The 27,066-nt window shown below is 50.2% G+C and overlaps 1 protein-coding gene across 1 annotated transcript; it reads right to left on the bottom strand.

Annotated features, from left to right (window-relative positions):
• Positions 1–5,202: 5,202 nt before the first annotated feature.
• On the bottom strand, positions 5,203–15,039 carry MMP11 (matrix metallopeptidase 11). The gene is made up of 8 exons (XM_004386205.1): positions 14,923–15,039; positions 9,344–9,573; positions 8,402–8,545; positions 8,187–8,320; positions 7,817–8,058; positions 7,480–7,696; positions 6,255–6,512; positions 5,203–5,336 (listed from the first exon to the last, which is right to left on the bottom strand). Exons 1-8 carry the CDS (start codon positions 15,037–15,039, stop codon positions 5,203–5,205), a joined length of 1,476 nt encoding a protein of 491 aa, XP_004386262.1.
• Positions 15,040–27,066: the final 12,027 nt, after the last annotated feature.

Here is a 27,066-nt window from a genome sequence, read left to right as displayed (position 1 = left end):
AAGACCTAAATGTAAAATTAAAAATGATAAAGATCATGGAAGAAAAAATAGGGACAACACTAGGAGCCCTAATACATGGCATAAACAGAATATGAACCATAAGTAACAATGCACAAGCACCAGAAGACAGACTGGACAACTGGGAGCTCCCAAAAATCAAACACTTATGCTCATCCAAAGACTTCACCAAAAGAGTCAAAAGACAACCTACAGACAGGGAAAAAAATTTTGGCTACGACAAATCCAGTCAGTGTCTAATCTCTAACTAATATCTACAAGATACTGCAAAACCTCAACAACAACAACAAAACCCAATTAAAAAATGTGCAAAGGATATGAACAGTCAGTTTGCCAAAGAAGACAATCAGGTGGCTAACAAACACATGAGGAAATGTTCATGATCATTAGTCATTAGAGAAATACAAATCAAAACTATAATGAGATACCATCTCACCCCAACAAAGCTAGCATTAATCCAAAAAACACAAAACAATAAATGCTAGAAATGCTAGAGAGGTTGTGGAGAGATTGAACACTTACACAGTGCTGGTGGGAATCTAAAATGATACAACCACTTTGGAAATCGATTTGGTGCTTCCTTAAAAAGCTAGAAATTGAAGTACCATATGATCCAGCAATCCCGCTCATTGCAATATATCCTAGAGAAGTAAGAGCCATCACACGAATAGATATATGTACACCCATGTTCATTGCAGCACTTTTCACAATAGCAAAAAGATGGAAACAACCTAGGTGCCCATCAATGGATGAATGGATAAACAGATTATGGTATATTCACACAATGGAATACTAATCAACGATAAAGAACAACGATGAAGCCATGAAACATAACATGGAGGAACCTGGAGGACATTATGCTGAGTGAATTTAGTCAGTCACAGAAGGACAAATATTGTATAAGACTACTATTATAAGAACTCAAGAAAAGGTTTAAACACAGAAGAAAACATTCTTTGATGGTTATGAGGGTAGGGAGGGAGGGTGAGGGTTATTCACTAACTAGATAGTAGACAAGAATTATCTTAGATGAAGGGAAGGACAGCAAACACTATAGGGGAAGTCAGAAAAACCGGACTAAACCAAAGCTAAGAAGTTTCCTGAATACAATCAAACATTTCGAGGGACAGAGTAGCAGGGGCGGAGGTCTGGGGACTATGCTTTCAGGGGATATCTAGGTCAAATGGCATAACAAATTTTATCAAGAAAATGTTCTGCATCCTACTTTGGTGAGTGGCATCTGGGGTCTTAAAAGCTAGCAAGTGGCCATCTAAGATGTATCAATTGGTCCCAACCCATCTGGAGTAAAGGAGAATGAAGAACACTATAGACACAAGGAACATATTAGCCCAAGAGACAGAAAGGGCTACATAGACCAGAAACTTCATTAGCCTGAGACCAGAGGAACTGGATGATGCCTAGCTACCACCAATTACCACCCTGACAGGGAACACAACAGAGAGTCCTCTATAGAGCATGAGAAAAGTGGGGTGCAGAACTGAGATTCTAGTAAAAACACCAGACTTAATGGTCTGCGGAGACTGGAGGAACCCCAGAAAACATGGCTCCCAGACTCTCTGTCTACCCAGAACTAAATTCCTGAGGCCAACTCTTTAGACAAAGATTGGACTGGACTGTGGGACATGAAATGATTATTTGTGACTAGTGTGCTTCTTAGCTCAAGTAGACACACGAGACTCAATGTGCAGCTCCTGTCTGGAGGTGAGATGAGAAAGCACAGAGGGTCAGGAGCTGGTTGAAGGGACACAGAAAATCGGGTGGAAAGGAGTGTGCTGTGTCACAGTATAGGGAGAGCAATTAGGGTCATGTAACAATGTATGTATAAATTTTTTTACGAGAGACTAACTTGAATTGTAAACTTTCACTTAAACTACAACAATGAATAAAATAAAAAGGTCTTTTGCAGCAGATTTGCCCAACGAAATGCATCGTTTGTTTTCTTGACTGCTGCTCCCGTGGGTGTTGATTGTGGAGCCAAGTAAAATGAAATCCTTGACAACTTTAGTCTTTTCTCCGTTTATCATGATGTTGCTTATTGGTCCAGTTGTGAGGATGTTTGTTTTCTTTATGTTGAGATGTAATCCATACTGAAGGCTATGGCCTTTGATCTTCATTAGTAAGTGCTTCGAGTCCTCTTCGCTTTCAGCAAGCAAGGTTTTGTCAACTGCATATCACAGGTTGTTAATGAGTCTTCCTCCAATCCTGATGCTGCATTCTTCTTCATATAGTCCAGCTTCTTGGATTATTTTCTCAGTATACAGACTGAATAAGTATGGTAAAAGGATACAACCCTGATGCACACCTTTCCTGACTTTAAACAGCATTGTACTTCAGGATAGATCTTGAAATGTTCTTTTTGACAATGAATGCAATGCCATTCCTCTTCAATTTGTCATTCCTGGCATAATAGACCATATGATTGTCCAATTCAAAACGACCAATACCAGTCCATTTCAGCTCACTAATGCCTAGGATATTGATGTTTATGCATTCCATTTCATTTTTTATGATTTCCAGTTTTCCTAGATTCATACCCCGTACCTTCCACATTCTGATTATTAATGGATGTTTACAGCTGTTTCTTCTCATTTTGAGTCGTGCCTCGTCAGCAAATGAAGGTCCCGAAAGCTTGACTCCATCCACATCATTAAGGTCAACTCTACTTTGAGGAGGCAGCTCTTCCCCAGTCATATTTTAATTGCATTCCAACCTGAGGGGCTCATCTTCCTGCAGTACATCAGACAATTGTTCTGCTGCTATTCATAAGATTTTCACTGGCTAATTTTTTTCAGAAGTAGACAGCCAGGTACTTCTTCCTAGTCTGTCTTAGTCTGGAAGCTCAGCTGAAACCTGTCCACCATAGGTGACCCTGCTTGTATCTGAATACCATTGGCATAGTTTCCATAATCACAGCATTAGATCTCACAGAGTGAAATCAAAAGCTCCAAAGAGTTACAGGCATCCATGCAATATTTGTATTTTTAAACCAGGAACTAGCAACATAATATTCTGATTGGTGCTTAGTGATATAGTTGAGGGCGGGATATCTGGAAATGGGGAAACTTCTGTGATTTGCTCAAAGGCTAGATGTGGGTTTTGTTTTGAGAACAGGTGGTAAAGATTAACTTGCTTAAGGGAAAGTTCTCTGGAGAACATTTCACACAATGGGTTTTGTTAACTCCCTACCCCTGGTTTCACATGATACTTTTGACATTGGTAGCCTAGCTAAAGCTTTTAAGAAGGCAGTATGTGCTCAAACATTGTAAAGAATAGAAAAATTGAAATGTTGCTAGGACAATCGCAAGATCAGAGAGCCATGACTAAGACCTCTAGAGTCTTGGAAACAGGACATGTTCATTAATCTTCTCTTGTTTTCTGAAAGGACAAATTTCAAATATTTTAGTGAGCCTGATCACCTAAATACAATTATGTGAAACTAGACAGCTGCTTCTAAAGTTTAGTTGCAGTTTGAGAAAAACATTTTCTTGGTGTTTCAGTAGCCTATACAAAGATTAACTGTTGCTAAGGAAAAAAGCAGGACAAGTAAAATGCGGTCTGAAAAGATACAAGGTGGAGTTGGACTTAAACCTGAGCCAGCCCTCCTCAGAAGTACCAGGCATCCTAATTTTAAAATCCCTTACGCAGGAGGGACACCTCTGTTCCTGCATCCACTCTGCTCTGTGACTACAAGCCCAGCAGGTACAGGTGAGCAAAACCAGACAGCCCTGCCGAGTAGGCATCAGAGTATTGGCTGCATCCCTTGGAACAATGTTCTAGGCTGAAAATGCCCAATACCGACAATTTCATCTGGTTCAATCTAATGACATTGCTGCTGTGATAAGTGCCATGAAGAAGACACATGTGGGGCTAGGCAGCCGGCTGGAGATGCTGGAGAGTAAGGAGGGTGGGCCATGGCCCCTGTGAGTCTTGTTCTGTGTCCTGATAGCAGTGGGAAAGCAAAACATTTTAAAATAGAGGCAGGGCAGGGCACGATCTGAAGAAATGGCTACTTTGTGGAGGACAGAAGGGGCAAGCTTGGAAGCAGGGAGCCAATTAGGAAGCCACTTACAGGTGTCAGGAGTCCTTGGGTGGTACAATGAATGCATTCAGCTGCTAAGCAAAAGGTTGGAGTTTTGAGTCCACCCAGAAGTGCCTCAGAAGAAAGGCCTGGTGATCTACTTCCAAAAAATCAACCATTGAAAACCCCACGGAATAGTTCTACTCTAACACACGTGGGTCACCTTGGGTCAGAGTCGACTTGACAGCAACTGGTACAGTGTCCAAGAGAGGCATGATGGAGGATGAAGCAGGAGGCGCCCTGAGCACTGCACCCAGTGCCCAGGACCAGAGGCTTGGAGTCGGGAGCCTGCAGCCCTGGCTCACAGTGACTGAGCAAGGCCAGCTCTTTCCCTGCCTGGCCATGCCACCACAGAGAGACACCAGACAGGCAGATAGAAAACCAGCATGTTTAATGTCAGTCCTTAAGTAAAAAAGACTTTGTACACACTGCACACACATTTACAGGCCTTTGGGGAGGTCCCAGGGAAATGGCACTGGACGAGGGCTGCAGGAGCATCCATCTGGGACAGGAATGAGGTATGTTGGGGCCTCCAGGGCCTGGGGCTTCCAAGGCCTGGGGTCTCCAGCAGGAAGCACCTCCCCTCCCCAGCTTACTCTGGTCCTTTTGGCCTGGATCCCAGAGAGAAGAACTCCAGGATCACCAACTGGAAGGCAGCCAGACTCAGAGCCAACTTCTCGAGAGAGGGCCCTGTCCATGGCCCAGTCGCCCAGCCAGGGTAAAATGCCATGGACCCTGGCACTGCTGCTCCAGTGTTAGCCCTTGCAGAAACCCTGCTGCAGAGAATGCAAGGACATTCCGGCTTCCCCAGCTGAAGTCCTGTCCTGAGGCGCAGCTGGGTCTCCCCATGACCTGCACACTTTAGGTAATGCCAAAGCCTCCCCTGCCCTGTCTGGGACCATTGCTGGCAGGTATCCACAGCCTGCGTGGCCCACCCTGCTCTTATGGTGGCAACACCCCACCGTCCCCAAGGAGACACAGCCCATCCCTTGCCCAGGGCCCACTGCCACAGAGTTGGCGGTAGGTATCTGGCTGATGTTCGAGGCCTGGCAGGGGTCAGAGCTCTGAGAGAATGCAGGCCAGGGTCAGTGGAAAATGTTGGCAGCCTCGGCACAGCCAAAGAAGTCAGGGCCCACGAGGCGGGGGAAGCCCTCCAGGGTCTTCACCTTCACAGGGTCAAACTTCCAGTAGAGGCGGCCCTGCAGGAAATAAGCATAGCCTGCAGAGAGAAGACAGTCAGAACTAGATGCATGGACGCTGCGGCCCACACCTGGGCTGGCACCGAGGGGAGGGCTGGGAGGGCAGCCTCAGTTACTGTTGGTTCCTTGAAGCCTGTAGGCCTGAGAGAGGGGAGCCCCTACCAGCTCCGCTCTGGCTCCCTTCCCTCGGGGAAGCCCTCCCAGTCTGAGCCCAGCTACTGCTTACCCGGCCTGACAGATTCCTGGAGCCCTCAGAGCCCCAATCCCTACCTCTCAGGAAAGCAAGTCCTGCTCCCCTGCCATCCCCAACCTCCATGTCACTCTCTAGGCCTACACCCACCACCCGATTACAGACAGGGTCCTGAGGCAAGGTGGGCAATACAGGAGCCAGAGGCCACACAAGACAGCTCACCAGCAGACCCCAGTGTGGGGGGGGGACACAGGAAAAGGGTGGGCAGAGCACTGGACTGAAAGCCCAGACTTGCTCTCGTCCTTAGTGCTCACAGGAGGCCGGAGGGCAGACTGGTTAGGAGCAGGGACTCCCCAGGTGGGGGTCCTGGCTTCCACTTGGGTGGCCCCAGTTAGGGACCTCACTGCCTGAACCTCTGTTTGCTTCTCTGGAGACTGGGCCACTGACAGGTCTTACCTCAGAGGGTTCTGTTGACAATTGCAAGAGATCATACATATAAGGAGCTCTGCTGGCTGGAGCATGGCCTGCTCAGTGTGCAGTGGTAACTATTTTACCATTATGACTGAGGCACCAGGCAAGTCCTGGCACCTCTTTGGCTCTCAGTCTCCTCATCTGCAGGCCACGAGGGAGTGGGGTGGGGAGGGCGTTGGAACAGGGACCTGAGATGAAGGCCCCCTGGGACAGGTGGAGGGCACCCACCCCTGCTGGCTGCCACCCCTAATCCCTGACAGCCGGCGGCTCCACACACCGTCAGCGTCCTGGAAGGCTGCGTCGATCTCTGCGGGCACCCCTCGCCAGTCGGTGGCCCGGTGGGGCACAGGGCTGTCCACTCGACTGGTGCTGGGGTGGAAGCGCCAGTAGTCCCCGCCATGGAAGAAGTAGATCTTATTCTTCTCGGGACCCCAGACCAAGGCGGCATGGACCGGGGACCCCACCAGGCCCAGCTCAGAGAGGGGTGCAGGGCCCAGGACCGGCTTCTCACCGTTGTACACCCAGTACTGAGTGCCTGCGAGGAGAGGAGCTTGCAACAGAGCAGCCAGCCCCCGCCCCCCACCTCGCCACCATGGACCTGCCCAGCCTGCTTCCTCGTCCGCAAAACAAGCATGCCAACTGGGGCAGTGGAGATTCCACACCACACCACCTGAGCGAGGCTACTCGAATCAGCAGAGGCCACCAGGGCTCCAGCACCTCCCCCTTGACACGTAGCTGCAGTGACGGGTCCAGCTCACCACTGGGCTCCTGACCACTCCCTGGGCCCTGCCCTGCCCCAGTAGCCCCTGGCCGCCCCAAGTCCTGAGAGCACTCCCTGCTGGACCTTTGTTTGTGGCCCTGCCACCTGGACCACGCCAGGCTCTCATCTCTTTGAGTCAAAAGCACAGGCTCCAGGGTGAACCGGAGCCTTTCCAGGCTTGCCCTTGGGTGAGTCACTTACCCGTCTGAGCTCCAGAGGCCTTATGTGCACAAAACCAGTTGCTACTGAGTCAGCTTCGACTCATGGCAACCCCATGCGTGTCAGAGTAGAACTGCTCCATGGGGTTCTCATGGGCTGATTTTTCAAAAGTAGATCACCAGGCCTTTCTTCCAAGGTGTCTCTGGGTAGACTCGAACCACCAACCTTTCAGTTAGCAGCTGAGCACTTAACCCTTTGCACCTCCCTGGGACTTCTTCATCTGCACAACGGGGGTAATAATCACAGACACCCCCTCCCACGGGGCAGTTGTGAGGGTTAACACAATAACCCTCAGGTCACTGTGCAAGCAGCTTCTAGGCTATTCCTATCTCGAAAGCTGCCTCCTCTGGGAGTCCCCCAGCTATGCCCGGGGAGTGCTCCATGCTCGCCCTTGGCCCTGAGGTTTCAAGTCAGCTTCTCCCTACCCATTGTGTCCCTGGGGACCTGTCTGTGTCCCTCCCCTTGGTGGTGACATTCCTGGCCCTGAGAAGCCCCCCAAGCCCAGCTCCCTGCCCCTACTCACCTTGGAAGAACCAGATGTGGCCCTGGGCATCCTCAAAGGCGGCATCCACAGGGCTAGGCAGCCCCCGCCAGTGGCGAGAGGCTAGCGCAGGATAGCCGGGCTGCAACCGGCCTCCACGAAGCCGCCACACGAAGCCCCTTTTGAAGAAGAAAAGCTCGCCACGGATGGTGGAGACTGCATCAAAGGAGGCCTCACAGGCATCTGGTGGGGCTTCCGGCTGCAGGGAGAGGGCAAGGAAAGGGCCACACTGGAGTCACGGGGGCCAGGGTGCCCAGACCCAGAGCTGGGAGCCAGGCAGCAGGGCCTCACTTCCTGTCTCCCACCCTTCAAGCCTCACCTCCAGCGGGGCAATCTCATTGGTGTCCACATCAGCCTGAGGGCCCAGGGCTGGGGCACTGGGGGCAGGGGATGACCAGGGCCGGCCATATAGGTGCTGGATGCCCCTTCGGTCATCTGGGCTGAGGCTCAGCGGGTAACGAAAGGTATAGAAAGGGGACATGAGGGCCTTGGCTGCCGTTGTGTGCTGCAGCCCCAGCACATGGCCAAATTCGTGGGCTGCCACCTGCAGGAGGTCTGTGCCTGGAAAGGGGGACAGCGCATCACCCTGGCCTCTTGCCTTACAACACCCAGCTCCAGACCCAGCCTGGAGACCCACCCTGTTGTCTGTGCAGGTGTCCCATCTGGAAAATGAGGTCCCCAGCCCATACCCTGGTTGTCCCCAACTGTCCAGGTCTCATCATAGTCGAAGTGGACGTCCCCTTCTCGGTGGGTCTTGGGGAAGAAGGCATGGGCCAGGATGCCCCCAGGCCCATCAAATGGCAGGTTGTCCCCATGCCAGTATCTGCAGGTGGGTGGGGGGCAGAGTCAGTGTATGCTGGCAGGCGAGACTTGCTCCTGGAGGCATCCTGGGCTGCACGGTCACCTGGTGAAGTCGATCATGATGTCGGCGCGGCCCTCATGCACCTCGGTGAAGGTGAGCGGTGTCACCTTGCTCCACACCTGCAGGGCCTCTGCCACTGTCTGCCGCACCTGCTCCCGCACCAGCTGCCACGGGAACCGGAGGATCCTGCAGGAAGAGGAGGGCCTGGGCCATTTGGCCTGGAGTTGCCCTTGGATGCTGGGTGGGGCACATGTGTGTGCATGTGTGTTTGTGCATCCATGTCCACACACAGAAGTTGGGCCAGGTATGCTCTGGGCTCAGGTGTGCACATCTTTGTGTGGCTTTGTGTATACAGGTGTCCACAAGACCAGGAGTTCCAAGCCCCGAGTTCTGGACCTGATTGTGCCACTCCATGCAGGGAGACTCTGGCCCGACACCACTTCTTGGTGCCCAGTTCCCCACCTAGGACATTTCTGCAGCCCCCCCAGTCTCAACCCCAATGCTAGGTGACACCAGACTGCACCTCACACACTCTTCTCCCACACACACCTCCTGCCTGGAGGACATGTAAGTCTCAGCTCACACATCACCGCCCTGGGGCCAGGCCCCCCATGCCATGGGTCCCAGACTGTGATGGTGGATTTGCCCGATGATGTGCTTAGTGCCTGCCTTCCCATGAGCACAGGGTGTGTCTGCCTCATCCATATATGCAGTCTAGGGCCTACCACTCAGCAGGTCCCCAGGAGAGGCTGTGGGGTAATGGAACGCATGCCCCCGGCATGTCAACAGGGTGACCAGGCTCTTGCTGAGGTAGAGGCAAAGGCACAAAGACCCTGTGGAGGGAGGGTGCAGTGTATATGAGGGTGTCAGGACATGGATGGTGCATGGGTCAGGGACACATAGGTCTGTGAACCCCTAGGTCTAGCTCAGGTGTGAAGATGGCAGGCTCATGCACCAGCACACAGGTCAAGGCCCTGGGCCTACCTGTAGGTGAGGTCAGTCTTCTCCCAGTGCCCGCCCGACAGCACAAACCGCTTTTGTCGGTTGCGAGCGCTCAGCTCATCGGGTGGGTCAGGCACGCCACAGCGGGGTGGTCTGGGGCCACTTGTGGGCTGGGAGGACTCTTGGGTGGCAGAGGCAGGTGCCAGGCTACCGGGCAGAGCTGCATGCCAGGGTTTCGATCCCCTTTTCACGGGGTGGTGGCGGTGGGTGTCCTGGGCAGGAGAGACAAGAGGACCCAGTCAGGCCTGTAGTCCACTAGACCCATCCTGTCTGCACGCCATGCTCAACAAACCCACTGCATCACTGGGCAAACTGGGGACAAGGGACAAGGCATGCCTGGGGTCACACAGCTTGCCTGTGGCAGACACAGGCTGACCCTCTGGTTTTCTGACGCCTTATTCCAAGGCACCCAGCTGCCTGGAAGTCCCTGGCTGCCTGTCACCTAGTCTAGCCACTGGGGGCCTGGTGAGGATGAGGGGTAGGGGGATTGTGAGGCCTGCACTCTCACACACACCCAGGAATGGACTCCAGAAAACTTCCGAGGAGCCATCTCCAGACAGGGAGGTGCTGCCGGGCCAGCTCCTTCTGTTTCTGCGGCCCCTTCTCCAGCACTTCCTCTTCTCCTATGTCCACGAAGCTCAGTTGTACCAGGGTCACCCCACTCTGCCCTCCCCAGTTATGTGACCAGCTCTTCAAGTCCCTCCTGCCCGGGATGCCCACTGCCACTCCTTGGTGAGGAGGGGATGGGACACCATGGTATGGTCTCAGTCTGCTCACCTTGATAAATTGGGACATAACACCTCCCACAGGGCTGATGAGAGGAAACAAGGTAATGCATGGAAAACCCTGGGCATAGGGCGGGCACCTGGTGAGGGTACCTGTTGAACAGGGTCTGATTTCTGGCAGAGGCTGTTCTGCCCAGCCCAGGCCAGGGCCTGCACATAGTCGGCATGCAAGGCGGCCTGCCCACCCCTTCATGCTCGGGCATTAGCCCATTCTCAGCCACTTGGTGCCGGAATCTCAGGACTGCAGATGCAGACTCTGACCTGGGGCTGTGTCCTCCCGCCCGCGGCGAGTCTCCAGGGCAGAGGTCAGGCTCAGAGGGGTTGGGAGACCTCTGCGAGGTGACTCTGTGAGGGCATGGAGGGCCGAGTGAGGACCCCACAGCCCCAGGCTGGAGGCAAATTCCTCGCTCAGGACACTGTCCCAAAGCCAGACTGGCTTCCTGCAACTGCTGCACTGGAGGAGAGGGTGGAGCCTGCTGTTGCACTGGGACTCAGTGCCTGTCTGGTGCCTGCTGCGTCCCCACGGCCATTATTTGCGGTGCTGAGCTGGGCCACACAGGTCCCGCCTCACCCTTGGCCCTGGCGGCTCTCCCAGGCCCAGGCGGCCAGGGCTCTGAGCAGCCAGCCCTGGTCCTCCAGCTCCACGTCCCAGCCCCAAGAACACTCCATTGTGAGGCCTGGGACCAGTCTCCCCCTACCCCCCAACACACACACACTTTCAGAGCTTGCCTGTGGCACGGTTACCTGGCCGAGTACAGCCTCCCAGGGTCCTGGATGCCAGTGATGACAGGTTCACCGTTAATAAGCACGGACCACCTTTGCAGCTCCCACGTATCTAGGCTAGGCCCTACTCACAGCCCTGTGGGTGGCGCACACTCTTGCCAACTCTACCGTCATAAGCAACTTGCCCAGGTCACAGCTGGCAGGTGGCAGGCATCTGTGCCCACCACTTACCCTCCTGCCTGCAACCCCAGTTCTGCTCTACAGGGAGTTAGTCACCCTTCCCTTGGAGTGGGGCCGACTGGCCTCGAGGTGGCAGAAGACAAGGAATGAGATGTTATTAAGCACCTACGTTTCCCAGGCACTTTGCAGGCTAGCTCATTGAACCTCACCACCACCCAGTGAGGTGGGCAGACTGCCAAGGTCTCATACTGAGGCAGTGGGTCACCATGCCCCACCCCCAGGTCCGTGGGACAAGGCACAAGGACCTGTTCCCTCCCCTCCCCCATACTGCCCTTCAGTGTACAATGCCCCCCACCCCACAGCCTACCAGCTCTGTGTATGCCCGTGGGTAGAGCCCTTCTACTCCCCAGAGCAGCCAGCCACAGAGGGCAGGCGTGGAATGGACACACACAGCCTACGCCTGCCTTCATCCCTTCCTCTCCTTTCTGCATGAGGCCCCAGGTCCACTCCCAGACCCTGGATGGTGGCACCCTTGGAGCAGAAAGAGCTGGATCTGAGGCTTGGAAGGCCTAGTTCTACACCATAGTGATCCTGAACAGAGTGACCCTGGGCAAGTCACTGTCCTTGCTCAGCCTCAACTTCCCTACCTGTCAAATGAGGACAGGACCATGGCAAGAGCTTAAAGGGCATCCTTCCAAAACTCCTGCAGAAGCATCTGATGCACAACACACAAACATACACATACACCCAATTCTGCTCTCACCAAATCCTCTCCAGCTCCCACCACCACCTCACTTCCAGCTGCCCGAGGCATGTCTTCCCAAGGCAGGAAATGGAAAATCACAGCTAGAAGGGCACTTTTGCAACGCCTGTTCAGGGGGGAGTGGAAGCCAGAGAAGATGACACGTGCAGCGGGTTGCTGCAAGCTCGAGGCCTCTAGCCATCCCTCCACGTCACAGCTCAGTGATCTTGGCAAGGGGTGACCACGGGGCCCTAGGATGAAGGCCTTGTCAGTAGTGTTGTTTTTGGAACCCATCACTTAATGGGCCTCAGCTTCCCCATTGTTGGGATGGGACGTGTGCTCCCTGCCCCACTGGCTGCCTATGCTCCATCTTTTTGAGTCCTCTCTGGCTCTGAGCCCACACAGCCTTAGCTGCCTCACGTGGTGGTGCTCAGTCCTCCCAGGGCTGCAGGGCTGCAGTGGGGTGTTTGTGCTGGGCAGACCATCCCTGGCTTCATCTACAGCCCTAGGAGGTTGGGGAACAGACATCACCCCAATTCCTAGAGGAGGAGACAGAGCCCAGAAAGGTCAAGGACTGCCCCAGGTCATACAGTGAGTCAGGCTGGGCCTAGAGTCCAGAGCTCCCCCACTCTTCTGCTCCCAGCCTCCAAAGACAGCTAAACTCCACATTCCTGAGGGGCATTTCTTCTTCCAGGGCATTCTCTCTGCCTCCTTGGCCAGCCAGTAGCCTCTTTTGGTCTGCCCTGTAGTTGGTGCCCAACCACAGTCGTGGTCACACTCGAGGGATTTCTTGGCTGACCCAGGCTCCGGAGACAGTTCAGAGACTCGGGGTCAGCCCCTGCGTCAGCTTCCAATTCAGGAATTGGGAAGCATCTGGTAAAGGGGAGATGAGGGAGGACCCCAGGCTAGTTGTGTCCTCTCAGGCCTCAGTTTGCTGTCGGTCCAATGGGGAGAGTTAATCAAAGCTGCACCTTTGGCTAGAGTCTCTGGGTGGTGTAAACAGTTAACGCTCTTGGCTGCTAACTGGAAGGTTGGAGGTTGTTATGGATTGAATTGTCTCCCAAAAACATGTGTTGGCGTCCTGACCCCTATACCTATGGATATGATCCTATTTGGAAATAGGGTTTCTTTGTTATGTTAATGAGGCCAAATCAGCGTAGGGTGTGTCCTAAACCTAATCACTTCTGAGCCATAAGCAGCATCGGCACAGAGAAGCGAGCACAAACAGGGGAAGACAGATGCCACATGAGGATCGACAAGCAACTGAGAATGCTGGAGAGATGCTGAAGAGACAAAGATCTTCCCTCAGGGCCAACAGAGAGAGAGACTTCCCCTAGAGCTGCGCCCTGAATTTGGACTTCCAGCCTCCTAAACTGTGAGAAAATAAACCTCTGTTCGTTAAAGCCACCCACTTATGGTATTTGTGTTACAGCAGCACTAGAAAACTAAGACAGAGGTTCAAGTCTGCCCAGAGGTGCCTCGGAAGAAAGGCCTGTTGATCTACTTCTGAAAAAAAAAATGAGTTGGAGTCAACTTGACAGCAACTGGTTTAAGTGGACACCTTGGCTGTCAGCATGAGGGTCCAGGAGGTGGCCCTGAGGTGCGGATGGCAGGGCAGCACCACCACTGTGTTCTATGCAGCATCACCCGCCTCTGAGGCTCAGAGAGGTCAAGGAACCTGCCCCAGTCACATAGCAGTGGGCAGGTAGCACTGCCAAGCTTCTCAGTCGGTCTTGTCCCCTGTGCTGTGGCCCCATCTTCACCTTCCTGCCCCTCCCCTGCTGCCTGTGGGAGGGAGGGCAGCATCATCCCACCAAGCTACAGGGCTTTCATCATCCCTGAAAGCTGTGAACTGGGAAGGATAAATATTTACAGAGCCCTCTCGCCCTGCTGAGGGCAGCCTGGGGATAAACACATCTGAGAGATCCCAAATGCTCCCTGTGTGTCTGTGGGGCAACAGCTAACAGCCAGGCTCAGACCTGGCCTCAGGCTAGCCCCAGCCCCCTGCACTGGCCCTGCACGAGTGCCCAGGGTCTCCTGTGCACCAGACTGTAGGCACTGCTGTCCCCGTTTACAGCCCAAAAGGGTGAGGTTCCCAGGAGGAAGAGGGCTCACCCAGGGTCACATAGCTCAAATCCAGCTCTCTCCAATTCCCAATTCAGGGCATTCAACCACACCCAGATTGACTTCTAAGCTCTGCCCCAAGTTCTTGGGGACTGAGAGGGGGTGGGGAAGAGGCAGGGCCTCTCGACAGAGGTGCCCCTCACCTGGCCAACCCCAGCCCCCTTCCGCTCCCATGGCCAGTGTAGAGCAGGTGTGGCTGGACAAAGGGTCCTACCTGGTCAGGCTCCCTCCTCGCCAGACCAGACCCTGGGACTCCTGCTTGTCACCACTACCCCCTCACCCCCCACCTCCACTCCCATTCCTGCCAGAGCTGGCTGGACCATGCCCTCGCTGCAGGTCCAGTGGGCCAGGCACCCAGGGGCCTGTCCAAGCTCTGGCCCGAGGGCCACACTGGCTGTCGCCCACACCTTCCTCTTCTCCCTCTGCAAGTATCCTTTCTTACCTGAACTTTCTTTCTCCTCACCAGATCACACCTTTTTCTCCCTTCCCTTCCTCTGCCCACCCCGCTTCTCTCTGAGGGTCCCAACTACCCACTCTCAGCCCCCCTTCTCTCTGACCCCTTCACGGTCACACACAGACATCCTTACGCCCTGTTTCCCCCATCAGCCCCCTCTCCCCCGGCAGCCCTCTCTAGCCTCCCATCCTATTGCACACCTGCAGGTGACTCCCTGGCGGCCACGCACTTGGAGACGACATCCGCTGAGACCTGCTTTGTCCCTGCAATGAACAGAGCCCTGAAACCACGCCCTCCGCTACCTGCTCCCCAAGCGCCCCGGCTTCCCAAGCTGGTAGGGGACGTGAATCCAGCACGGCACGAAGTCCCCCGTCACCAGCCCCAGAAATCTCGCGCGGGGCACCACTTGCACATCTCCGGGACGGGATGCTCACTCTCTCTCACGCCCCTGGAGAGCTAGCCAACGTTTCGGGTAAAGGCCGAGCCGGACCCCTGGGCGCCCAGTGAGTCTGGCTCGGCCCCCAGGCGAAGTGCGGCGGCAGCAGGCACTCACCGGCGACCGCGGGGCACGGGCCAGCAGTGGCGGCGGCGGCAGCAGCAGCAGCAGCAATAGCAGCGGAAACAGCAGGACGCGCGGGCCCGCGCCGCAGAGGCCGGAGGCCGGAGCCATTCGCCCCAAGACTGCTGGGCCTGCTGGGCCGCGCTGCTGCTGCCTCTTATAGCCTGCGCCTAGCCCAGGCCGCGGGCCCCGCCCCCGCCTCGCCCCCTTTTGTTCTGAACTCGCAGGGCGGCGGCTGCTGTGGCCGGGGTGGGGGAGGCGGATGGCACGGGCTGGCGGCGAGGAGGGGCCCAGGACAGGGTCCTGCCCCGGCAGGGGGCCCCTGGAATCGGAAGACTGGTGCTGGTCAGCCCTGGCCCTACCGTGCCGCTCTGGGCCTCAGTTTCCCCCGTGCCGTGGGCGTCCAAAGTTTTAAATTTGGTGGGAGCCGAGAGGAGTCGGGTTTTCCCCTCTCCATCCATACCCCCACCTTTGGAAGAGCATCCAAGGGATCTCTCTGGTGGCCTGACCTCTAACCTCAGGCTAGAGGTCAGCCTGTGACAGGTGGTCACCCCTGCAGGCAGGTTTCCCTACTGCTTAGAGCCTGGACTGACCCATCTGAAAGATGGCACAATAGCCCCTGTCCAGTCTCCCTTACAGGAGGATAAAGTTTAACAGGGCTAAGGAAAGAGATATCAAAATGTGCCCCAGGGGAAACTGAGGCATATGGCTCAGACTGGCCAAGATCTCAGCTTGGAACAGTAGAACCGTAGACAACGTACAGATGGGGAAACTGAGGCCACATGAAGGAGGGGCCAGGTCAGGCTTTTCTATACCAACAGGCAAGTGGAGGAAGATTTGGAAGCCCCTCTAGTTGGTCTAATGTGGGGGAGGGTACTGGAAGCAGAAGGCTGCATGTGTTTGGGTTGGGGAGGGGGGGTCGCACTCGGGGGTGTCTGACTGAGTCAGGGCCTCACCCACAATAGGCCCCTATTGCTCCCATGGCCTCAGGGCCCACCTCCTGCAACCAGAGGGAGAGGAGGTGAGAATCCACACAGACTCTGCTGGAAGGGTACCTCCAGTTTGGGCTGCCCAACTTTGCTGGCACACTCCCTGTGATGGCCAGGGGGCTTCACCACCTCCCTAGGCCATTTGCTCCATCATGGGTGGCCTTTGTAGTGCCAACATCCAGGCAGTGGCTCTACCTTAGTGGGCAGATCTTGAGAGCTGCTGCAAGGGGTGAGCATCCAGGCTGGGCCAAGGGAGTGAGACAGGAGGGAGGGCAGAGGGAGTAGCCCAGTGAGTCTTCACAACTTCTCCACGAAGACCCAGAAGCTCAGACAGGATGGTGGTTCAGTGGTAGAATTCTTGCCTTCCACGCCAGAGACGAGGCTTCCATTCCTAGCCAATGCACCTTAGGCGTAGCTAACATCTGTCTGTCAGTGGAGGCTTTCGTGGTTATGACACTGAGCAGGTTTCAGTGGAGCTTCCAGACTAAGATGAACTAGGAGGAAAGTCTTGGCGGTCTACTTCCAAAAATCAGCTGATGAAAACACTATGGATCACAATGGCTGCATCCAAAATCAATCATGGGGATGGTGCAGGACTGGGCAGCATTTTGTCATGTTGTGCATGAGCTTACCGTTTGAGTCAGGGGCCATTAGCAATCTTTCTTTTTTTTGCAGTTTCATATGGAAAATCTTTTTTTTTGTTGTGCTTTAGATGAAAGTTTAGAGCTCAAGTTAGTTTCTCATGCAAAAATTTATGCACATATTGTTATGTGACACTAGTTGCAATCCCTGTAATAGGACAGCACACTCCCCCTTTCCACCCTGGATTTCCCCTGTCCATTCAACCTGCTCCTATCGCTTTCTGCTTATTCATCCCACCTCCGGACAGGAACTGCCCGTTTAGTTTCGTGTATCTACTTGAACTAAGAAGCATACGCTTCACGAGTATTATTTTATGTTTCATAGTCCAGTCTAATCTTTGTCTGAAGAGTTGCCTTCGGGAATGGTTTTAGTTCTGGGTTGACAGAGAGTCTCAGGGACATGTCTTCTGGGGTTCCTCCAGTCTCAGTCAGACCATTTAGTCTGGTCTTTTTACTAGAATTTGAGTTCTGCACCCCACTTTTCTCCTGCTCCGTCAGGGACTCTCTGTTGTGTTCCTTGTCAGGGCAGTCATTGGTGGTAGTCGGGCACCATCTAGTTCTTCTGGTCTCAGGCTGATGAAGTCTCTAGTTTATTGTGGCCCTTTCTGTCTCTTGGGCTAATACTTCCCTTGTGTCTTTGGTGTTCTTCATTCTCTTTTGCTCCAGGTAGGTTGGGACCAATTGATGCATCTTAGATGGCCACTTGCTAACTTTTAAGACCCCCAGATGCCACTCACCAAAGTAGGATGCAGAACATTTTCTTTATGAACTTTGTTATGCCAATTGACCTAGGTGCCCCCGCCAAAACCATGGTCTCCAGACCCCCGCCCCTGCTACTCTGTTCCTCAAAGTGTTTGGTTGTATTCAGGAAACTTCTATGCTTTTGGTTTAGTCCAGTTGTGCTGATTTCCCCTGTATTGTGTGTTGTCCTCCCTTCACCTAAGATAATTCTTGTGTACTATCTAGTTAGTGAATTCTCCTCTCCCTCCCTCCCCGTCCCCTTAACCATCAAAGAATGTTTTCTTTTGTGTTTAAACCTTTTCCTGAGTTCTTATAATAGTGGTCTCATACAATATTTGTCCTTTTGTGACTGACTCAGCATAATGCATTCCAGATTCATACATGTTGTGAGATGTTTCACAGATTCATCATTGTTTTTTATTGTTGCGGAGTATTCCATTGCGTGAATATACCATAATTTGTTTATCCCTTCGTCCGTTGATGGGCACCTACATTGTTTCTATCTTTTTGCTACTGTGATCAGTGCTGCAATGAACATGGGTGTGCATATATCTATTCGTGTGATGGCCCTTATTTCTCTAGGATATATTCCAAGGAGCAGGCTTGCTGGATCGTATGGTACTTCTATTTCAAGCTTTTTAAGGAAGCACCAAATCGATTTCCAAAGTGGTTGTACGATTTTACATTCTCACCAGCAGTGTATAAGTGTTCCAGTCTCTCCACAACCTCATCAGAGTTTATTATTTTGTGTTTTTTGGATTAATGCTAGTCTTGTTGGGGTGAGATGGTATCTCATTGTAGTTTTGATTAGCATTTCTGTAATGGCTAATGATCATGAGCATTTCCTCATGTATCTGTTAGCTGCCTGAATGTCTTCTTTAGTGAAGTGCCTGTTCATATTCTTTGCCCATTTGTTAATTGGGTTATTTGTCTTTTTGCGGTTGAAGTTTTGCAGTATCTTGTAGATTTTAAAGATTAGACCCTGATCGGATATGTCGTAGACAAATTTTTTCCCCCAGTCTGTAGGTTGTCTTTTTACTCTTTTGGTGAAGTCTTTTGATGAGCGTCTAATTGTTTGATTTTTAGGAGCTTCCAGTTATTTAGTTTCTCTTCTGGTGTTTGTGCATTGTTAATTATGTTTTGTATTCTGTTTATGCCATGTATTAGGGCTCCTAACATTGTCCCTATTTTTTCTTCCAAGATCTTCATTGTTTTAGACTATATATTTAGGTCTTTGATTCATTTTAAGTTTTTGTGCATGGTGTGAAGTATGGGTTTCATTCTATTTTTTTGCAGATGGATATCCAGTTATGCTGGCACCATTTGTTAAAGAGACTGTTTTTCCCCCAATTAACAGATCTTGGGCCTTTGTCAAATATCAGCTGCTCATAGGTGGATGAATTTATGTCTGGATTCTCAATTCTGTTCCACTGGTCTGAATTTGTAGTGTTACCAGTACCAGTCTGTTTTGACTACCGTAGTGGTATAATAGGTTCTAAAATCAGGTAGTGTGAGGCTTCCCACTTTGTTCTTCTTCTTCAGTAATTGTTTGCTTATCTGGGGCCTCTTCTTTTTCCATATGAAGTTGGTGATTTGTTTCTCTATCATTAAAAAATGTCGTTGGAATTTGGAGTGGGATTGCATTGTATCTGTAGATCGCTTTGGGTAGAATTGACATTTTCACGATGTTGAGTCTTCCCATCCATGATTAAGGTATGTTTTTCCATTTATGCAGGTCTCTGTTGGTTTCTTGTAGTAGTGTCTTGTAGTTTTCTTTGTATAGGTCTTTTACGTCTCTGGTTAGACTGAGTGGGAATCATACCAAGTATGCAAGAATGGTTCAACATTACAAAATCAATCAACGTAATCCACCACATAAAATAAGAGAAAAGAAAAAAATCATATGATCATCTCAATCAATGCAGAAAAGGCATTCAACAAAGTCCAACACCCATTCCTGATAAAAGCTCTCAATAAAATAGGTATAGAAGGGAAATTCCTCAACATTATAGGGGCATGTCTACAAAACCAAGAGCCAGCATCATTCTTTTCATCGTACAGATCTTTTATGTCTCTGGTTAGATTTATTCCTAAGTATTTTATCTTCTTGGTGGCTACTGTAAGTGGTATTGATTTGGTGATTTCCTCTTGGAAGTTCTCTTTGTTGGTGTACAGGAATCCAACCGATTTTTGTATGTTTATCTTGTATCCTGATACTTTGTTGAAATCTTCTATTAGTTCCAGTAGTTTTCTTGTGGATTCTTTGGGGTTTTCTGTGTATAAAATTGTATCATCTGCAAATAGGTATACTTTTACTTCTTCATTACCAACTTGGATGCCCTTTGTTTCTTTTTCTAGCCTAATTGGTCTGGCTAGGACCTCCAGCACAGTGTTAATAAGAGTAGTGATAAAGGGCATCCTTGTCTGTGCCATTCTCAAGGGGAATGCTTTCAGACTGTCTCCATTTAGGATGATGTTGGCTGTTGGCTTTGTATAAATGCCCTTTATTATGTTGAGGAATTTCTCTTCTTCCTATTTTGCTGAGAGTTTTTATCAGGAATGGCTGTTGGACTTTGTCAAATGTCTTTTCTGCATCAATCGATGAGATCATGTGGTTCTTGTGTTTTGTTTTATTAATGGGATGGATTGCATTGATTGTTTTTCTAATGTTGAACCATCCCTGCATACCTGGTATGAATCCCACTTGGTCATGGTGAATCATTTTTTTTGATATGTTGCTGAATTCTATTGGCTAGAACTTTGTTGAGGATTTTTGAGTCTACATTCATGAGGGATATTGGTCTGTAATATTCTGTTTTTGTGGTGTCTGTACCTAATTTTGGTATCAGGGTTATGCTGGCTTCATAGAATGAGTTCGGGACTATTCTATCCTTTTCTATGCTCTGAAATACTTTTAGTAGTAGTGGTGGTAACTCTTCTCTGAAAGTTTGATAGAATTCTCCAGTGAAGCCATCAGGGCCAAGGCATTTTTTTTTTTTTGTTGGGAGTTTTTTAATTACCTCTTCAATCACTTGTTTTGTTATAGGTTTATTTAGCTGTTCTACCTCTGTTTGTGTTATTTTAGGTAGGTAATGTGTTTCTAGATATTTGTCCATTTTGTCTAGGTTTTCAAATTTGTTGGAGTACAATTTTTCATAGTATTCTGTTATGAGTCTTTTAATTTCAGTTGAGTCTGTTGTGATATCACCCATATCATTTCTTATACAGGTTATTTGCTTCCTCTCCTGTTTTTCTTTCATCAGTTTGCCCAGTGGTTTATCAATTTCGTTGATCTTTTCAAAGGATCAGCTTTTGGTCTTGTTAATTCTTTCAATTGTTTTTCTATTCTCTATTTCATTTATTTCTGCTCTAATTTTTATTATTTCCTTTCTTCTGGTGCCTGAGGGCTTCTTTAGCTGCTCTCTATCTGTTCGAGTTGTAGGGTTAATGTTTTCTTCTGTTTGGATGTGTGCATTTATTGCTATAAATTAACCTCTGAGCACTGCTTTTGCTGTGTCCCAAAGGTTCTGGTAGGATGCGTTTTCATTCTCATTTGATTCTGTGAATTTCTTTATTCCATCTTTACTTTCTTCTATAACCCAGTAGTTTTTGAGCAAGGTGTAGTTCAGCTTCTATGTATTTGATTTTTTTCCCTTGCTTTTTCCATAATTGATTTCTACTTTTATGGCTTTATGGGCAGAAAAGATGCTTTGTAATATTTGATGTTTTGGATTCTGTGAAGGCTTGCTTTGTGGCCTAATATGTGGTCTATCCTGGAGAATGTTCCATGTGCGTTGGAAAAGAAAGTATACTTGGCTGCTTCCGGGTGGAGGGTTCTGTATATGTCTCTGAGATCAAGTTTGTTGATTGTGGCATTTAGATCTTCTGTGTCTTTATTGAGCTTCTTTCCAGATGTTCTGTTCTTCACCGGAAGTGGTGTGTTGAAGTCTCCTACTATTATTGTGGTTCTCTCTCTCTTTTCATTGCTGTTAGAGTTTGTTTTTTTTATTTCGGAGCCCTGTCATTGGATGTGTAAATATTTATTATGGTTATGTCCTCCTGGTATATTGACCTTTTAATCATTATGTAATGTCCTTCCCTATCCTTTGTGGTGGATTTTACTTTAAAGTCTATTTTATGAGAGATTAATATTGCCACTCCTGCTCTTTTCTGATTGTTGTTTGCTTAATATATTTTTTTAACCTTTGAGTTTTAGTTTGTTTTGGTCGTTGAGTATAAGGTGTGTCTCTTGGAGGCAGCATATAGATGGATCATGTTTTTTGATCCATTCTGCTACTCTCTGTCTCTTTATTGGTGCATTTAGTCTATTTACATTCAGCATAATTATTGATAGATATGAGTTTAGTGCTGTCATTTTGATGTCTTTTTTTGTGTGTTGTTGACAGTTTCTTTGTTCCACTGAATTTTCTGTGTGGAGTCATTTTTCTTTATATATTTTCTTTTCATTGTTGGTGATTTTGTATTTGCTGAGTTTTATGTTTTTATTCTTTTTTATTTTGATATGGAGGATTGATAGTTCCTTTGTGGTTACTGTAATATTTACCTCTATTTTTCTAAATTTAAACTAATCTTTTATTTCTTGATATTGCCTTGACTTCCTCTCCATATGAAAGTTCTATGACTACATTATTAGTCCCTCTTTTTTGTTTTAATGTTGTCATCTTTTACATATTGACGTCTCTGTTTCCATATTTTCAATGTTTTAGCTTTGATTTATTTTTTTGACTTCCTATCTGGGCTGAGATCTGGTTGTTTTGTCCTGTGTTCTAGTCTTGGGTTGTTATCTGATATTATTGATTTTCTAACCGGAGGACTCCCTTTGGTATTTCTTGTAATTTTGTTTTGGTTTTTGTAAATTCTCTAAAGTTCTGTTTATCTGGAAATGCCCTAATTTCACCAGCATATTTGAGAGACAGTTTTGCTGGATATATAATTCTTGGCTGGCAATTTTTTTCCTTCAAGGCTTTATATATGTCATCCCATTGCCTTCTTGCCTGCATGGTTTCTGCTGAGTAGTCCGAGCTTATTCTTATTGACTCTCCTTTGTAGATGACTTTTCATTTATGCTTAGCCGCTCTAAAAATTCTCTCTTTATCTTTGGTTTTGGCAAGTTTGATTATAATATGTCTTGGTGACTTTCTTATGGGATCTACCCTGTGCGGGGCTCGATGAGCTTCTTGGATAGATATCTTCTCATCTTTCATGATATCAGAGACATTGTCTGCCAACAAATCTTCAAGAATTCTTTCTGTATTTTCTGTTATACCCCCGTTCTGGTACTCCAGTCACTCGTAGGTTATTCATCTTGATAGAGTTCCACATAATTCTTAGGATTTTTTCACTTTTGAATTCTTTTATCTGATTTTTCCTCCAATAAATTGGTGTTAAGTGCTTTGTCTCAGTCTCACTAAGCCTGAATTCTGCTCTTATGACTTTCTATTGAGTTGTCTAATTCTGAAATTTTGTTGTTAATCTTTTGGATTTCTGTTTGCTGTCTCTCTATGGATTCTTGTAGCCTATTAAATTTGTCTTTATGCTCCTGTATAACCTTCTTAAGTTCCTCTGTTGCTTTGTCTGTATGTTCCTTGGATTTGTCTGCATTTTCATGATCTCCTTCCTGATCTTTTGAAGAGCTCTGTATATTAATATTTTGAATTCTACCTCTGACAATTCCAAGAAGTTATCTTCCTCCAGGAGGTTTCTTGATTATTTATTTTGGTAGCTTGCTGAAGCCATCATGGTCTGTCTCTTTATGTGATTTGATATTGACTGTTGTCACCGAGCTATCAGTAAATTATTCTACTTATTCATTTTGTTTGCTTACTGTATCCTAGCTTCTGGTTTTGTTTTGTTTTGATATGCCCGAATAGGCTGATCATGTGAGCTAGTTTGATTATTGGCATCTTTGAAGCTCTCTCATCCTGTTACCAGGTGGTTAGAGGTGTTAGTAGGTATGTGAGCCCAGGAGTCCATTTACCTTTCTTGTGTGGATTCAGCTCAGGTATCCAGGTCATCGGTCACCGAGTGTGTGGTGCAGGCTCTCTTCTACAGTTCTAGATTGGCAGCACTACTTAGAGGTGATTGGAGTAAACACAAGTATCTGGCTGCAGTAGGGGGTTATGTACTAAGCAAGGTAGGGGGCTGATGGCTGTCCTGAGTGCCTGGGTGAAAGGTGTGTCCCTGTTCCCTAAAGCACGTAGGTGGGTGGGTTTTGCAGCCGGATTTGGGATACCCAACGCTGTTGGCTGTAAGGACTGGGAGGCACCACTTATTCTCAGACCCCTGTCTTAGGTGGATCCACTAGTCCTCAGGCCCCTGATGTGGATAGGTGAGATCCCTGCTTTGTGGGCAGGGCAGTGTCAAATGTCACAAATCTGCCACTGCCCCTTAACTGTTGCAGTTGAAAATAGGCTTCAGGTATATACCCTGTTGTACTGTGCTAATGAGGGCCTACGCTGTTGAAATGGGCCCCCACAGATCTAGGCAGTAGTGAAAGGCATTCAGAGTCCATGGACCCCTTATGCTTGTGCCTAGGCAAAGAGGCTGTGCCTGCCCTGAGTTCCTGGCTTACGGCAGCTGGCAGATTAGTTTTTCTTGTTTGTTAAACTTGCTCCCTCTTTAAAGCCGGGAGAATGGGTCTGGGCACACGATGGGTCCCACTTCCAGCCCAGAGTGGGCAGCAATCACTGAAGCTGAAACAGGACCAGAGCAGAGAGAGGAGGGGATGGGTAAATGGGAGAGAGGTACTTCCCAGAGGGGGGAAGGGTTTTTTGGATCCCGCTTGAGAGGTTAGACACTTGTACTTAACTTTTGCCAATTCAGTGCTGCTTCTCCCTAGTTCCGCTCAGTTTCTCCCTATGTGGAAAATGCGTCCTGAGTGCTACTGTTTGCCTCAGCCCGCGTGCACTGGCCGATCTAGCCTGCAGGGTACAGGCCAGGTCAGGTCTGGCAAATCCTTACTGCTTCTGAACTATCTCTTCCTCCCACTGCCACTCAGACTCCTCAACTTTGTCTTTGAGGTTCAAGGTTCCTAGATTGTCATATATAATCGGTTCACTGTTTTTTTTTTTTTTTGTGTCTTGTTGTAAGAGCGACCACAGGAAGTGTATGATGACCCCACCTCAGCAATCTTTCTCTTTAAAGTGACTCACTTTTCAAATTTTAAATGCTCAGTTTAGCCTTGTTTTTAGCAATATTGGCCAAGAAATCATGGGTTTGGTGAACTAATTACACATTTTTTAACACATATAGTTATTAAATAAAAACATTCATTTATATCACTACCTTAACCTGTCTCATGTGCCTCCAGGGATGCCCTACCAAGCTTTCGGGAACCTGTATTCCAGAGTCCTGGGTGCTGAAGTAACAGCGACTCACAGTGCAGGCCCTAGGGGCCACAGTTACAAGCCAACAGTGTGTGCAGCCAGGTAGGCTGGTCACAGAGGGCTTCCTGTAGGAGGAGGACCCTGATAAGCCTCAAAGGATGGTTCCAGTTTGGCAAATGATAACCAGGTGGGCAGGGATTGCAGAAGCAAAGGAGTAGAGGCTGGACTAGACCTGTAATCTGTGCAGAGAGAATGGCCAAGTTGGTCACAATGCTTGCCTTTGACATGCTTTGGGTCATTGGAGAGGCCCCCACTTGGAGGTGGGTGCTGTCACCATACTTCAAAGAAGAGAAAACTGAGGTCCAAGCCCTGACAGGGGTCACGGACAATCCCTCCTTCACAGGCTTGCTGAGAGGATAAAGTGCATTAAGAACTTGGTACATACACATGATTAGCACCGAGGTGTGCTTTGTGCACAATTAAACTGAGCACATCCTGGCAGAGCCAAACTCAGAACCAGCAGCTGCCTTTTCTCCAGAGGGGGGTCTCCTCTCCCTGCTTGTGACTAGTACCCCACACCCCCGTGAAATGCTTTTGCTCCTGGAAATTTCACCCTCCTTCCTGCCCCCAAGGAGGCAGGTGGCGCCCTTGGCTGCTAATGGAAAGATTGGCAGTTCTAATTTACCCAGTGGCTCCATGGGAGAAAGACCTGGCAATCTGCTTCTGTAAAGATTTACAGTCTAGAAACACTATGGGGCAGTTCCACTCCATCACATGGGGTCGCTATGAGTTGAAATGGACTCTTTGGCACCTGACAACAACTCCTGCCACCATGCCCACAACCCTCTGGCAGGGGATCCAGAACAGAGCTGCTCTAACCAAGATGCCACCCCACTCTCAAAGGCACACAGCCACTCCCCCTCCACCCATAATCTCAGTGCATAAAGCATCCCATGGGCACACTGGACACAGTAATAAAAAATCCATTGCTGTAAAGGGCCCCATGTGTTAGAGAGTAGAACTGTGCTCCACAGGGTTTTCTAGGCTGTAATCTTTACAGAAGCAGATTGCCAGCCCTTTCTTCCACGGTGACACTGGGTGGGTTTGAATCGCCAACCTTTAGCAGACAAGTGAAAACCGTTTCTGCCACCTAGGGACCTTGGGACACAATGATAAGGGGAGATAAAGAAATCAGCTCTTCCCAAAGGTAATAATGACAACTGGAAAATTACCTGGAAAAGACGCATAAAAACCGCTAGTTTCCGGAGGGCAGGGAAGCGTCAGATTCTTCCCTCACTCCGCTGCTCCTCCGCCCCTAGTCCCAAGACCCAGGTGCTGAAATATGGAGGCCACGGGATCCACACCTGCGCTCTGTTCGACTGGAGCCAAGCCAGCGCATCTAGGGCCTCCAGGGCCTTTGTAGTGGAAACCGCAGAAAAGCAGCGGAAACGCTGCCAGCACCCGGCGCCGCATCCGCTGGCCGGGGACCCAGGCGGGGTGGGCCCGGGTCAATGGGTTGAGCGTCGCGCAGGGGGGCTTCACGTGCCCCCGGCGGGCACTGCCCAAGGAAAGCGGGCCGGGACACCACCTGGTGGTGCTTCTGGCAACAGGTCACTGGCCCTCTCCAGGTCCTCTCGTCCCCGCTGTATCCACCCGAGACCCAGACCATACTGTGGTCGGCAAACCTCGTCTCCAGGAGGAGGGAGCGGGACCCAGCCTGCTCAGCTGACCTCAGACCGTTGCTCCCTGTGCCCTCTCGATAGCTCCCTACTCTACTCCACTCCCTGTCAGAAGGACTGGCTCTGTCGCCCCTGCATAAGCCCTCAGCGCTTTGCGACATTGCCCCTAGTCCCTAAGGCCCACACATCTCGGCCCTGGGCGCAGGGAGGCCGCAGGGTCACGTTCCCAGCAGGGGAAGGCGTTCATACTGGGGAATGCTAGAAGGGAGAGGTCAAAGAACAAGCGTAGGGGGAGGGACGCCCCGTGCCCAAGCTTCTCATTGGGGGCGTGTCCCAGAGGCCCTGCCCCCGCCCACCCCTTTTCGCCCGCTGTTAGAGGTGCTGCCGCGTTTGTCCCCGAGACCGAAGTGCCGCCGCCGCGGTCTCGGAATCATCCCGCCTGCATCCCGCCGCCGCCGAGATGCCTCGGGGGAGCCGCAGCGGCCGCCCGGCCAGCCAGGTGGGGGTAGAGGGGCTCCGTGGGGAGGGGGCCAGAGAAGCGTGGGCACCTTCCAGGGCGTCCGCTTTGTGGCCTTGGCTGCTGCGCCATCTTGGCGGAGGGAGGGTCGGGGGTGCTGCCACCAAGTGTCTAAGGAGGGGGGGCACTTCTCCAGGATGGGCAGGGGACGTCTCCAGGACCCGCAGGGGCCAGGGGTCCAGTCAGCGGTCACTCTGCTTCCTGTCGCAGCCGCTCCGCCGCGCC

This window comes from Trichechus manatus, unplaced genomic scaffold (genome assembly GCF_000243295.1).
Source record: "Trichechus manatus latirostris isolate Lorelei unplaced genomic scaffold, TriManLat1.0 scaffold00157, whole genome shotgun sequence".
Lineage (NCBI taxonomy): Eukaryota > Metazoa > Chordata > Mammalia > Sirenia > Trichechidae > Trichechus > Trichechus manatus.
This window is presented reverse-complemented; position numbering and strand designations above follow the sequence as displayed.